Below are 16,012 nucleotides of genomic sequence, written 5' to 3'. Positions count from 1 at the left end.
AAGTTTCGACGGCGAGCGGCATGCGGTCAAAGGATTTCGGTGCGACGTTGAGACAAACAATTCTCGGAACCATTAACTTTGGAATGTCACGTGGTTGATAACGTGGGAAAGGAATGTGAGGTGGTTGATAAGGTGGGAAAGGAATGTGAGGTGGTTGATGTTACACGTCAGCAGTCCTACCGTGGGAAAGGAATTCGGAGTGGTTCATGTTACACATCAGCAGTCCTATCGTGGGAGATGCGGGACGGTAAAAAAGTTCTCGCCCCCCGCTGCGCCCTCTACCGTTGGCAGGCGAGCACCACAGCCTGTGACGTCATCGCGGAAAAGGGTTTGAGTCTGGGCCGCGCGGAGCGGCTCGGTCGGTAAAGAAGGTGTTTGGACGCAGAACCGGCCTTGCTGTTCTACTAATGTGTCGGTCAATTTTTATTGAAATCGGTCCGATTTGTAAAAGAAATATGTATTAAACATATGTACCTCGCGTAGGGTTAAAAATGAGCTAATATATTAAAATCCCGATAATTTGAGAAAAAAAAAAAAAATTTTTGTGACCAAATTTTTGGAGGGGGCCTTCTTGCCCCAGGGGGGCCGTCTTGCCCCACCCTCCCCTACACACGCTCGATGTCTGTGCCTAGCCGCAATTCACAAATAAACTAACAATGATTCGTGATTTTTATATAAGTCTAATTTGAGGGCAATACGATGGACTACTTTTGTGGGAACCGTTTTTCGCTAAAATGAACATAAAAAAAAACGATGCTAATTTACGGAATTTTCAAATATCTAGAAAAAATTGTAGGCATATCTGCTATCATTTTTCAGGCCAAACTTACAGATGTGGTAACTTGGCATCTCTAATTAACCTGTCAAAAAGTTGTCGAACCTTAGGTCCTTGTCGAATGAAGTCATGTACGTTCCGACTAGACTACTCGACTGATGCGGAGTGCTCCAACGAGTTCGATGCCTTATTTTATAGCATTATTTATACCCCGGAGCTTCGGCTAATCAAGTACTGGACAAACGATTACGATGAAATTATTTAGATTTGCTAAAACCACCGTGAGACAGAAACGGAAAATAAATAAATTCTATGAATGAAAATCTGCCTTTCTCTCATGTGACGACTGTCACAAAAATTCAACTGATGAAATGTAAAATGGTCAGGCTCGTAGAGTCTGTAATTTGGTGGGTATACGGAATACCTGCCATACGTACGTAACGACGAATCCTCGCATACTTAAGGGGTTATATACAGTTAGAAGGCCGAAAAAAGCGAATTTTTCAGATTTTTTTTCTGAGAAAACTTTCAAATTTATTGATCTGAAAATTTGTACACATATTATGCTTTCTTTTAACTGTATTTTAAGACTTACTATTAGTAAAAATATTTATTTGGAAAAGAGCTACAGCTGATCTCCGGGAGCTCCTCTCAAAAAAGACGTTTTGCGGTGATCACTATATCTTTGAACTGGATCCTCAGAAATTAAAAAACCAAACAGATTTCGTTAAAGTAATGTTAAATCTAGTAATTAATCGAAGGAATAAGCAAAATAAATTTTTTTGACAATGTGGCGGTTTCTCAAAAAAAGAATTCGATTTTTGACCAAAATTTCGGCCCTAAATTGTTTATAAAAAAAAATATATTTACCGGTGAGAAAAAATCTTCGATTAATTACTAAAAAATATATTTAAGAAGCTCGTGTTAAAATTTGAGACCAATCGGTTTAGCCGTTTTCGAGTAATGTTGATCACCGACTTTGTAAACACCATTTTGAGAAAAACGCGTTTAAAGTTTGGGGAGAGAAAAATAAAAATTTACCTTTCAGGTATAAAAAAAAACAATAACACACTGTTGCTTTACGCATCTAAATATATTAGAAGGGAACATTTACGATAGGCAGGTGCATAAAAGGGACAGCGTTCCAGGTGAACCCTTTCGCTCCGGCCTTGCACTTTCAAGCACTCTGAAACGCCTTTTCAAATTTGCGTGTAACTTCGGAAATATTCACCGGAACGATATGAAATTTTCTGTGTGTATTCTTAAATATATGTACATTAAGAAAATAAAATAAAAAAAAAATTGATTTTTTGAAAATTCTAACTGTATATAACCCCTTAATCATTGCATCTAAATAAGAAATCAATCGTCACCCGAAGTTGAGCTGATTTGTTGTTTGGGTCGATACGGTGATTTCATAAGATCTTTTATCGATAGACAAGAATCCACGAATAAGCTCAGGCAAGGTATTAGTCGAGGAGGGAATAACTCAACATTTGAGTGCCACAGTAATTCCGCAGGTTGAAATAAATTAGAATAATTCATTTGATTCAACATAATTCTGTTAATTTAGATTAATTCAACTAAATTTAACTTCATTCAACTTGATTCTTTTAATTTAATAATTTTCAACTTTGCCCATCAATTATCGAATTGACTTTAATTCAAGTGAATATCTGAATAACTTCAATTGATTTCTTTTTGTTTCCTCTGTTACTTCAAATTAATTCATTCAATTCGGTTGAATTAGTATTTTCCCCAAGAATTTTCGATAACTTACCCCAATTCACGTCAATACCTAAAAATTTCGTCAATTTTTTTCCGAATTTACTGTCAAACCAAATTAATAAATTCATTTTAACTTAATTCCTTCATTTCGGAATATTTTTGGTCTCGTCAACCCAATTTTTTCTTATCCCTCATGCTAGTTCGAGTTTATTTTAGGTTTCCCATAATATCACTATTATTGCGATACATTCCGTACTACGATATGCAGTAACTATTAATATTCTTATTATTGTGGTTACTATGACTACTATGAATACTATGATAGAGACTTGGGGAGAACCGAGATTTTTCGCGTCTCCGAAAATTTTGAAAAAAGAGGTCGTGAATAAACGGGCACAATTATTGCACGCTGAAAAGATCATTCCGGCACAAATTGAAATTAGTTGAATTCAATTCTCTGTTAATCCCGATCAGTTCCTGTTCGCACAACTTTATTATTATTACGTTAGTTTGTGAAGTCATCACAGTAAATATTTTAGTTTCGTTATATTCGTATGTTGTACCTATTTACCACGTATAAGGTGAATAAAGGGTCACAACAACAGATTTACTTTCTTATTTCACATTAAAATTAGTTCAGCGTTATAGTGATTCCAGCTACGTACGTTCGCTTGGCCGGTGAGGGCGCAGCGCAAGTCAGTTAGGCTCGACCGCTTGAATAGGTAGGACGTGTTAGGTTTTCCTTTACCTGCGCGCGTCAATTATTCTGTTTCGCGTAGTTTTAAGATTTATGCGTTGAAGTTAGTCTGGGGAGACGCGGTTCACCCTTCGGTTGGACCGGGGGTGCCCGTCTCCGGGGCGAGCGTCATCGCGGCGAGACGTCGGGACCGCTGTTTGCACGGCATTGGGCCACCCTGACGCTCCCCCTTACCCGCTTCCACGTTAGCGATGAAAGTTGCGGTTCACGGTTTTCTTATGAAGGTTTCATGGCATTGGGCCACCCTGACGCTCCCCCTTCCCCGCTTCCACGTTAGCGTTGGAAGTTGCGGTTCACGGTTTTCTCATGGAGGTTTCATGGCATTGGGCCACCCTGACGCTCCCCCTTACCCGCTTTCACGTTAGCGTTGGAGGTTGCGGTTCGCGGTTTTCCCATGGAGGTTTCATAAGTTGACTTAAGATCATCGAAAGATTATTCAATCTAGTTCACAAGGAACGCACCAGCGACTGTATTTTCCCGTATTATGATAATCTGATTTGCAGTTAATAAACATTTCTCTTGCTTCGACTTTTCCCTCTGCACCGTGAGGGTTTTTATGCCGAAGCAAGCGTCTTGTCTTTCCCGCGAAATCGTGTTATTTATTTATTCACCCTCTCACTCACTCATCTCATCCCGATAGAAGTTAGTGAAGAACTCTGGTCAAACGACCTAAACAGTTCCAGAAATCGACTATTATGTCTCCGTTAATTCCGTTAATTCTCATTAATTCAGGTGATTCTCTGTTAGTTTAAGTAATTCCCATGAATTCAAGTCATTCTCATGGATTCAAGTAATTCTCATTAATGCAAGTAAACTATTTATCAATTCATGGACTATTGACACGTCAATCCGACAAATTACTTCTCCCTCGGTATAAGTCTACGCGTAGTCACTAATAGGTAGGATAATTCTTGCACAAAGGTGAAAGAAGTTATTTCGAATACGATCAAGCGGCCTGAAGTTGTTGAATATTTGCTTGTGTTCAGTGCCTGAGCGTCGTTTTGTGCCCGTGTCATTGCGATCTCCGTGCGAGCCGCGCTCGAACGATTCGTCTCCGCAGGGATGCCAAATCTCGCGTAGATGAGGAGGCGAGCGCGCATCACGCATTTTTTAAAAACAGTCAAGTTCAGTCGTCCGTCTAGTGACGATCGTGAGTGACGCCGTGCGTTCTCTCGTACCACGACCAAAAGACGAGAGGCCCAAATATACTCTCGTATACGTTCGCTCTACGGAGTAAGGTAGATGAGTACGGCCCGAGTGTCTCTCATTCTACACGGGACCGAGTGCCCATACACGCATACCAAGGGTCTTGCACCCTTCCATCATACAACGAGCCCGAGCGCTCTTGGTGTACTACCAACACCAATCATACTCTTATATACGTTCGCTCCTCGGAGTAAGGCAAATGCAAATCATACGAAATTCGATCGAATCGAATAAAACAAAAATCGCAATACGAAACGCACTCGAGATCGCGGTGGCATGAGCCAAACGGGTTGTAACCGGCATATACACATTCATATACACAGTCGACACATGCTTTTATACGTTTACAAATACACGTTCATACATCGTGGGTTTTTATGCCGCAAGGCTTTTCCCACAAGAGCCAATAAACATTCATAATTCGATGGCTCAAACGCGAGAGTTTTTTATTCAAGAAAACCTCAACCTCTATCCTTCACACTAATAAAAAAGGTTCAATTCAAAACTACGAGGCAACTTCGCCTATGAAGAAGCTTCGACTATACAGCTTGTCTGTTGTCATTATTGTATTATCTCACTGTTGAAGGAATCTTCTTTCTACGCTGAGACTGCTTCAAGATCTGGAGTTGTTCACACATGTCGTTGATTGTGAGGGATGTACCGTACGTGTAACGCATGCCTGATTGCAGTTAGGTCAGAATTCCGAATTCCGAATTCTAAATTCGCTTCCGAAGGTTCGTTTAAGTAAATTATAATTCTAAGAACAATGAAATAATAATCAATGTAGAGTTTTGAATGTATAAGAGGTAAAAATAACTAAGAAACGTTCCAATAAAGTTATGTCTTTGGTTGAAGTATTCGCCTTTATTCGTAATTTTTGCCAGAATATCCCGGTTTTGATACAAGTATATCAATAAATTAGCAATTTCCGATAATGAGTTATCACCGGAGTGGTCGGTCAACGATTATTTACGGCTGATTCATTGGATTTGGATGGTAAAATTTATCGAGCATCAACTGATCGAGCGAGCTATAATTTTTTATCAGTTTAACCGGCCAAATCGCCTAACCACATTAACCAGCCAAATCGGTTTACCAAATCAACCGGCTCAGTCAGATAACGGGTTGAACCGAGAGCTCATTAACCAGGTCTACTAATTTAACCTGTTAAACCGACCAAATTGTACAACAATGATCTCGATAATTTCAACATGTGTTGCTACTCTGGATCCGCATTACTAAAAATTGGATGTGTGGATTAATTTACAACTAGTGAAAAATTTTTCTTGCAAGTACCCTAAAAATAAACAGAGAGCATTATTTTGACGATTTTGAGCCAGCTTTATTGGGTGAGTAATTGTGGAAGATGTGCCGAGCGCGTCAATTTGTCACGACAGTGATATTCACGTGCCTTCGTTATCACGGTACGATAATTCGGAGTATTTTATAACATGGAATGTTACATTTTCCGATTTATTTTGTGATTTACTTTGATTTTTATTCGTAGATGTGTGTTTCGTAGCATCATCAAGCTGAGGATGCGCTTCTGTTTACACACACGAATGTGCGTCCGTGGGTGCGCGGCCGGCAGCGTGTGCCGCGGCAACAATACCGAGGTTAGCGCCCAAGATGGGGTACAGCAGGGAGAGAGGTGAGGTGCCGATATTCAATTCGTAAACGAATAATAATAATTCACCCAGACGAACAAAACAGCAATTTCCGTGGCGGTAAATCCAGATGAAATGACGCACTCTGATTGGCCTAGCGCTATCGCTTATCTCTCTATCTAATAAAAAAGTTTCAAACAAATGAACGTAGAAAAAGATTATAATAACAATAGTAAAAAAAAGATTATAATAACAATAGTATACGCATGAAGTTGGCGGTGGGGTGAGATCCCGAAAACAAAACAAAAAGCATCTAGGAAACCCTTTGACAGCTGTCATCGGCTGTTTATGACAAATATCTTCATAGGTATCTGTTTCTGACGCGCAAAAAATGAACATGCAAACGAAAATTATCAAGATGATTCCCGACGGGAATTGTCTTTTTCGCGCGTTGGCGTATTGTGTATACGGCACTCAAGATCGACACGCAGAGGTGAGACTGAGTATCGTTTCAAATATGGTGGATAATTGGTCTACATTTGCGGGTTTTATTACAGGTAATGAGTCAAACGGTGCTGTGATTAAGTCACCTGGTGATTACAAATCACATATGAATAAAAATGGAATGTACGGGGGAGAAGCAGAATTAGCTGCAGCTGCGGACATTTTTAAGATATGTTTAATCGTGTATCGCGAAGAACAAATTCATCCACACCGGATCGGATCACAAAATGAAACACAATTGATGTCTTGCAGAACCAAAATAAAATTCAGATAGTGAGTAATAAGTATGAAAAGTAACAATCAAATAACAGTAAATCTGAATATATCACCAAACAGTCAATAGGACAGCCAGGATTTACGATGACAATGGAAAAAGGAGGAGTTTCAAGCAGCAGACAAGGCGATGAAGATAGTTGATGGTCGGAAGTATCACAAAAGGAAGAGGAAAATAAAATTGTAAGTGCGAAGAACCAAATAAGCCATAGAATAATATCCATCAAATATTCGTATAACCAGGTAAGAGGACGACCAGGATCGATGTTGACCACAAGAGAAAGAGGTGTTTTGCGGAATGAACAGCAACGCAAATATAGAGAAAAAAATAATATAAAGAAGGTGATTTTGGAGAATAACCGGTAGAGCGGTAGCAAAAATAATTCAGCAAGTCAAGGAGATAGATCGATATCAATAGAGAAGGAACACCAATTTTCAACCAACGAATGGAAGCTTAGATTGATGGAAAAAAGAAAAGTAAGCACAGAAGGAATTGAAGTGGACAGCAAGTGCAGACCTGTCATCAAATCAACATGAAGGAATTCGCCTGTCTACTAGACAATGCGTAAGGAAATAGTGAGGCGCGCAGCGCCGAGTGCCCGAGGCGCGTAGCGCGCAGGGGCGAAGCCCCTAGTAATTCAAAAACTATGCGTCGGACGAGCTTCCGGAAAAGAAATTCTCGGTTGGATTTTAACGAGGTATCACGCTGGCTAGTCCGTGGGAGGCAATTTAGGGTCGCGTATTGTAACGTTTGCGACCTTTCTCAAGAGCTGCTCTGCTCGTGGTCCTTATATACCCAGTTTATAATCCCCGTGTTGTTGCCTCGTGGTGTGTACAGGTTGTCCTGCTCATGTTGACCGAACATGCGTGTACTTGATTACCTGTACGAGTATGTCGGGTAACCGGTACGTTGCAGTATGTTCCTTGTTTATGAATAGAAGATGAAAATATTTGATTTTATGTTTACCTTAAATGTTTGATTTGTGTTTGTATCGATTCTGTTAACAGTACAAAATATAAATATGTCTCTATCCTGGTTACTGCTAAACGTAATGTAATCTAGCATAATCTTTTTTTATACCCGTATAACTACATTTTCAACAGTTTCTCCAACAGTTAAACGCTGTGTCATATCTGTAGATTTCTTCTTTTGTGAGTGCCATTAGCGCGGTCAGTTCTAAGATTCGTTTCGCATCTTGTGTTTGAATCTCAAAGAGCGAATTTAATATTATTTTGTTTCTTTTTTTTTGTATCGCTTCTGATTCAGAATACAACGAATTATTGGTTTTATTCGTTGAGTTGGGCATCAATATCATATGTCAATTCTCTCTCTCTAAAATTACTCCTCCTTTCTCCTCGGCACTGAGCTACTGAGTACAGCAAGAAGCCGAAGATTAGCCAGCTGACGATCGGGAGGCTTCTTAATCACGCTAGGCGCTTAACAAAAGATTCCTTTTCCATATTCCATTGCGACTCGCTAAATTATTGTGGTCATATACTTATATTGTAACGCGGATTTGCAATGCATCAGGCCACCTGGAGGATATATATTATAACGAAGTTCTGTTCACGCCCCTTATAATATACCTTACCTTGGCACAGTTGGTGCCATTGTTACGCCCCAAAATACCTTTTTCAAAATTCCGATTTATTCAGTTTCTCACACTACATGTTTTCACATGAATACTTTAATCCTCATATTTTTGTTAAAACCATTCCCACCCCTTTTAGTAAAAGTCACGAAGAGACCGATAACATTTCCCAATATTATCCATCATTCATGGTCAAGTAGAATACAAAGAACTAATCTGAGAAATGCTGCGATCAATCAATCACGAAATCATTTTTTCTGTTGAGATGAATCTTCGTCAATAGTTAGGACAAATCACTAATGCTAAAAGCACAAAATTGAAGTAGAATACTCATTAAACAGTATGAATGCATATGTAAAAATCACAATACGATGTCTTTGTCAAAATTTTTATGATAGAATCGGCGAGATTGAGAACCGTCAGAGCATCCAAGCCGCGCTCTGGCGTAGGACTCGATCTACGGATTACCACCAGGGGCCAATCTTGCACTTCATTAGCTAATTAACGCGCGCATTCATAGAACAAAGTTGCAGGTGCGGGCTCTTGGACCCTCATGCCCAAGAAGATGTGTCTTTTGTCTGTGAAGCTGCTAGGTGCGTAGAGGTGAACCCGGCTAGGCCCTTCCGAGCAAGAGTTAGTGTTGGAATATTGTAATTTAGACTGGCCTAATAGTCCCGAGCCTTCTCGAAACCAGAGCTTCTTAATTTACTCTATCAATTGAAAGGACTCTCTATCAACATTTCCCTAATTAAATCTGAGTTTAAAATAATGGGGTAATATCAACTGTTAATAATAACAATCAATTACATTACCGTTTTTAATTCAGGACGATGGGTAGATTACGGGCCGAAAAAACCCCGATTTGTTTCATTTTTGTTGTTTTTGTTGTAATTCTATTGCATTCATACTACCACTTTTTATTTATATGAATGTACACATATTAAAGTATACATGCACATTTTTTTTTCATCAGCGAGTACTCAAAATGGCGCTCATCGCAGCTGGTTCAATGAATGGCTTTTTTTAGCAGTGGACGGACTTCTGGCTGAATGGCTGGTCTGAACAAAAAGAAACCAAACCTCCTTTGAAGTCAAGATATGAAATTAAAACTTCAGTCGAACACATTTTCGATTTCCAAAATTTAAAAAAATGGCGACCGTATGAACAAAAAAATCGCAACAATTTGTCACTTTTTGGCACAGTCATTCGAGTTTAAAAAAAGTGGATGAAACAAATTTTTACTTTTGTACTTTGTATTAATTCGCTAGTAAACTGTATTGAACTTTTTGAACAATAATATCTCAGCACATCAACATAAATTCTTAATTAATGAAGACTAAGTGATTAACTATTACCGTTTCGAATTCATCATTACCTTCTTTATACTGAGGTGAGGCTCTGATCCCGATTATGACTGATCACCGACCGATTACGAACACTTGACGGTTCTTAGTCTTGCCGATCAATCTAAAGATGAATTGATTTGAGTAGTTCTATTCAGTATTATGCGAATCATTGCTTTCCCAATTTCATTAAATTGTGCATTTTAAACATAAGGAGACAAGCTTTTTTTGTTACCAATAAGGGTAAAACATATTACTCATTTTCCAGTCAAATTAGTAAAAATAGAAAGATGAACAGGTTAAAAGCTATGAATTGTTGGAGACCTTTATTTTGACATAGTTTCAAAGAAAGTACAAGAAGTCTTGACCTCTACCAGGCTCAAGGGTTGCGGGAGCCTGCTTTACTCTAAGAGCTGGTGGCCACTTGAGATACGTCATTTCATAATCAAAAGTTTCCATCTTATCATACTGTTTCAACATCGCTGATAATTGATTCGGAAGCCTGCCTAGCCTCCAGCACTGGAGAGCGCGGCGGGACGGATGCTAATTTTTGAAGAAAATTATTTAAAAAACGTCTTATCATAAGCGCTCGTTTTTGATGTGGCAGCAATGAATGATATTTTGAGTTAAATACTAAAGAGGACAGACCCTTTGGTAACTGGAAAAATAGTGGCAGACAGCAATAAAGTAGTGGAATACACTTGTAAACATGTCACGTACATACGAAGTCTATAATTGTGCTTCATGAGACGAATTTCATAATATACACTAATACAAGGCACACTAGGGTGATCCTTACTTAGGTTGTTGATTATTTTATTTCAGACCACCCCCCAAATCGACTATAAATAATTCAAAAACAATTTCCCAATTATTTCAGATTTTTATATCAATTCTAACCCGTGCCTGTAGATGGATGGATATCACCATTTAAAATACACCTGTTTCAGATACATTTTCAGCATATAATTTACTGTAAGAGTGACGATGTTCGAATCAATCTGCAATTGTGAAGATTTAGTCAGTATTAGTACTACTATCTGAGAAAAAATTCACATCATCATACCAACCAACCTCGACGAATTGCACACCCTAGAAATTTGACTTTTTCTGTTTATTTATAAGAAATGCAATTGTCTGTATTACCTGGTATGATGATGTGAATTTTTTCTCAGATAGTAGCAATAATGCTCATTAGAACCTCACATTCATGGATTTCTTCGAACATTATTACTCTTACAGTCAAATATATACTAAAAACGTGTCCGAAGCACGTGTATTTTAAATTGGGAAATCTTTCCTCTTACAGGCACGGGTTACAGTTGTTATGAAAATCTGAAAAAAATGTGCATTGTTTTCGAATTATTTATAGTTGATTTGGTGGGGTGATCCGGAATAAATTCGTCGACATTCTAAATGAGGATCACCCTAAGGCACACGACAACAAAAATAAATTTGAACATACAGGTGATGAGAGAAATTGAGGACAATGTAGTCAGGGCGTCTAGGTGGTCTAGTGGAGTAAGGCTCCGGCAAAGCATCTCTAGACACCAGGTTCGATTCCTGGCTCCGTCGTTAATTTTTCAAATCACCAAAAAAATTTTCAAATTTACATTCTGTGACAGCAATAAAGACACGCAAAAATGTGTGTAACTTACTTCACAATATGTATAAGGGCTGAAATGAAAATAAATATTTGCAGAAAGTGATCCAAATTCTACAAACAAAAAGGCAGACAAAAATCTTGACCCGAACGCCATGGAAGACAACGACAAAGAGCGTAAATCTGCGCAAATTAGAGAACGGGTTCTACAGTTATTTTCGATTACTAGAATTTTATTTCGTTACGTTAGGAAAATGTAAAAACATATTTCGAAGATGAAGAATAATTACTTACTAGGTTCAATTCCAGTTTTTCAATCACTGCGAGCTCGCATATGATGCAATACTCTAATTAACAATATTCGGTTTTTTCAAACATTGAACTGCAACTTCAATCTTTAGCGCCACTCGTTTCTATATCTAGCGGCGGAGATATGAGCCTTGTGCCAACTAGTATTTGTGATAACGAGAACACCTTTTCCCTTATTATTGTTTGATTTTTTAACTGTTGTTGACTTGTAAAATGAAATCCAGTCAATTATTCAAGTACTCACACCCACTCTACCAGTTCGTGTGAGTACTTGAGCCTAGCCAGCCATACAACGGATTCCATGATTAATAGCGTATCATACCGTATCTTTACCTAAGAATTGACGCTGAAGAGTCTGGCGCCCAACGAATATCTTTGGCTATTGTTTATTTGAATTCCGGAAAATAATAAAATCGCGCCAAAGTGTCAACGGTAAGTCTGTAACTGAGGGTAACAGCAGTTTGACGTCCTGACATGGCGCTTGTGGCGACGGAGGCGAGGTACCTTTATAATATAGAAAGATATATGTATAATATAGTATACATGCTTGTGTAGAGAATGACTACCAACAGGCAAAGAATCGTGGCGGGAATGGGGTACAATTTTCCAAGCCTCATTAACCCCTGGCCCGACGTGGTATCTAAAATATGAACTTTTGACCGGGTCCCTGACACGCTGCTACAGTTCAGCCAGATTTGGGCTACATTTGTAATCTAGTAAACATTCTGTGGCCCTGATGGCACGGGTTAAAATGAATTTGACACTAACGATTGTCTTTAGACGTTTCGTGCAACCCGAACGGTGCTGAGGTATTTTCTGTTTTTTTGTTTTCTATCTATTGAAGATAAATATGTACCGGCATCAACATTCTGTTAAAAAAATTTGTGCTCTGTGAGAAAGGTTGTATGTATTCTTGCGCTATCTGTAGCATTTCTCGCAGCGTTCGCTTCGAAAGTTCCGCAATCCGACAAAATGGTCATTTTATTTCTTCTCTTGCAAAAACAAATCAAGCTACTATTTTTTGATAACCATAAAATTATTGGATTTGAGACCCTAAATATCGCTCAACTGACTGGTCTATTATTTTAACTGCTATATTTCACCTGGCACTTTACAATCGTTTGCGGAGAATTCTTTTTTGGTAGTAAAGGTTATCACGTAGCTGGAAATATTGAGTCACTCACGAGATATCTGGTTGGGTAAGATAGAATTAGAACATATGTTATGCTCAAGGTTAATTGATTAAAGCGAATCACGTGTCATTGAAATAAAGTTTATCAATCTAAGTGACGACATGTATTCCACTCTGTCTGACCAACGTTAACGCATTTATTGTTTTTGATGATAAATTTTATTGATGTTTTAAATTTCGAGTATACGATTACTCAGTTAGTTAATCGACTGCCGAGCAATCATAGAGCACCTAAATATTTCTTTCAATCTGAGAACCCGCAAAAGGGAACCCTAGAATCACTTTTCTAAAGAGGCAACATTTTTTAACGATTACCTGTATCTCTTTCAATTTATCACTGTGTCAATGCAGAGATAGATTCCGTGACTGATTGGCGATCATAAGTAAGAAAAAGCAAATACAAATGCGACCATTTCATTTGAAGTTATGATCGAAAATTGGGCGGGGCCCACAGATGCCCAATATGAAAATATGTCCTGAAAAATATGTATGCTAGGGTTGATAAATGTTATATAGTTTCTACCATAAAATTAATAGAATTTATACTAGAAAAGTGATCATTTTAGTCAGTAAGATGCAACAGTATTGATTTGTTAACCTCAAAGTTATACACATGAATATCATCTACCCAGAAATTTATCTATTTAACTGTTTCCATTCAAAAGGATTCAGATGATTGAAAATTCCAAGCACGATCGCGCTTCCAGGACAAAGGTGCACCTATATGGTCTATTTGTCAAACCTTGCACCTTGAATATTCAAGAACATCCGTTTATGCGAGCCACACTACGGAGAACTCGAATATCCAAATGAGAGAATTGAAAGCTTATTTTTGAATTGTAATCGTATGGTTTTTCAGTCGCTGGGTTATATATTATTCGAGGTGCGTGCATTGCAAGGCAAGCAATTAAGTACAACCGATCAGTCACTGTTGCTTAGTTAATACGGGTTTACAGAAGTCTGAGATTAGCTTGATTAATCGCAGACTCAAATGAATTGAACTCGGGAAGTGGAAGATCTACTGTCGATACTTATTGAATGTACAGTAGCATTCAGAATATAGTTGCTAATTTTAAATAACCGGATACTTTAATAGATTAAAATTAAAAATGTGAGTAACCCAGAAAGGTACAAAAGTATTTGTATTTGAGACAAGTAATTTTAACGATATTATTACTTCTTTAAATTGTACCTTTGTCTTCGAGTTTTGAGCGCTTCCTGTATCGAAAAAAATTATAATCTGATGTATTTTTTGTGCAACTGTGAGATCTTGCCGCATATAAAATCTGTTTTAAGGTGGATCTTGAAGTAGTACCAGAAACCATGTTATTTTAAATTATGAGTTCTGTACGTGCGAAGGCAAGAAAAATTATATAATTGTAGTTTTTGCTGTGTGAAAAAGCAAATATTTTCGCCTAAATTCTGAAGTTTTAGGAATAGATGGACATGAGAACATGAGTAATGGTTGTTATACAAAAAATGTTTCAGAAATTTAAGTGTTTCAATTTTTTCATATGGAAAGATCTATATTTCGGAGTACTTCCTGAAATTTTCAGACTGGATTGAAGACGGAGTAATCTTCAACGAAAAAATTGTATCAATATTACGGGGATTTCTAATTTCCTGAATATATTCTAATTCCCCGGAATATACTTACCGATTCGATTGAAACACCACCATCATCCTACTTTAAAAACTGGGATATACTTCAAATTGTCTACTTTTCTATGCGAAATAATTGAAGTGGTATATGTTTGTGTCTTTGCATATGCAGAAGCCAAATGGAGTTTATAATAGAAATGACAATAGTAAGTGCGAAGAATTCGAGGACGAAGATTCAATTCGAAGAAGTGTCACATTTGATCAGCGTGCTTCTTGTAATCCATAAGGCCTATCGACCTAAAAATGAGCGGATAACTCAGTATATACTATATGCACATCTAAATTTCACCCCTTAAAAGCTGATCGAAGGTTCCTGAATCGGATCAACTGAAGTATATTTCATTATCATCTCAAAATTCAAATTCATTAAGAATTGTTTTATCTGATTATTAATATTTGTTTCATCAGCTTTGTTGGCTGGTTGTAAATTGGGTGATTCACTTTTTGACTAGCTCGGCTAGTCAACTTTCGGATAATTAACTCCGTTGAATGTCATGGCCTGTTTCAAGTCAGGCTTCGTAACTTTACTGATTCTTAGTTGAAATACGCGGTGTCCGAATTTCGGTGTTTTGTTGTGTGTCATTTTGCTATATCATTCCTTCCAAATGCACCCTTCCATTTCTTTCACTTGTGCGAAGGTCAAGTACAAAAATTTCGTTCACTACGCACCTTGAAGGTCGCCAATTCCATCGCTGTCGCTATCCTGAAAGGACCTCGTCCAAATCTGGTAAACGATTGTATCTTTCCACCATTCTCTTTCGGTTGAATTTTGGGCCTTTGTTTCCACTGTAAAGGCCAAGATTATCCAAAGTACAACACTAAGAAATGACATGGCAGTCCGCACGCTTGCCATGTTTGCCAGTAATCTAGGTGTCTGATTATGGTCACTTCTCTATATACAGTGGCTCTAGCTAACGATATCATTGGTCTTATCGCTAATATTGCGATAAGATATTGGTTTGTTTCTGTGGCTAAAATTTGAACTCAAATTGCTAACGAACCCAACATAATACTGAATTTTGTAAGCCCTTCGTTCTTGCATAATTAATTAAGCATTTGTGACCGCTACAGTTTTTGTTTTCAAAATTATTGCCAAATTTTTTTATGCTAATAATGTACTCAGTTCGTGTAAGTTCTTATTCATATAACTTGCTTTTTGCATTGAAAAATGATCTGCCTTTAGTTGCAGCCATCTTTCAAACAGAAATTATCTATATATTAATGCAGTGGCGATAAAAACCAAATGAAAGGTAAAGCGTCAAGACTTTCGGTCTGTGCAAGATATTTCTTTGAGAAATATTTGGAAGATGAAATCAATCATGCTAGATAACAAAGTAGTGATTTAAGGCAGGGGCCTATGGGTTCCAGAAAGACAAATCAATAGTTTTATTTTTAAAGTGCTAGGGTGTAGGACCTACAAGAATATGTTATACCTTAGAAGTATGAAGTCATTGTTTGTCA

At 37.9% G+C, this 16,012-nt stretch overlaps 1 protein-coding gene across 1 annotated transcript in view; it reads right to left on the bottom strand.

The window, feature by feature from the left end:
* LOC124302505 (maltase 1-like) overlaps positions 1-15,426 on the bottom strand; it is a 155,501-nt gene extending 140,075 nt beyond the window's left edge. The window contains exon 1 of the mRNA XM_046758747.1: positions 15,221-15,426. Within this exon, the coding sequence (XP_046614703.1) occupies positions 15,221-15,404 (184 nt within the window). The 5' untranslated portion in view covers positions 15,405-15,426. The remainder of the gene's footprint in view (positions 1-15,220) is intronic.
* Positions 15,427-16,012: the final 586 nt, after the last annotated feature.

The sequence above is a fragment of the Neodiprion virginianus genome, chromosome 4 (assembly GCF_021901495.1).
Source record: "Neodiprion virginianus isolate iyNeoVirg1 chromosome 4, iyNeoVirg1.1, whole genome shotgun sequence".
NCBI classification, from domain to species: domain Eukaryota; kingdom Metazoa; phylum Arthropoda; class Insecta; order Hymenoptera; family Diprionidae; genus Neodiprion; species Neodiprion virginianus.
The sequence above is the reverse complement of the archived record's forward strand: the minus strand, read 5'-3'. Positions and strand labels throughout refer to the sequence as shown.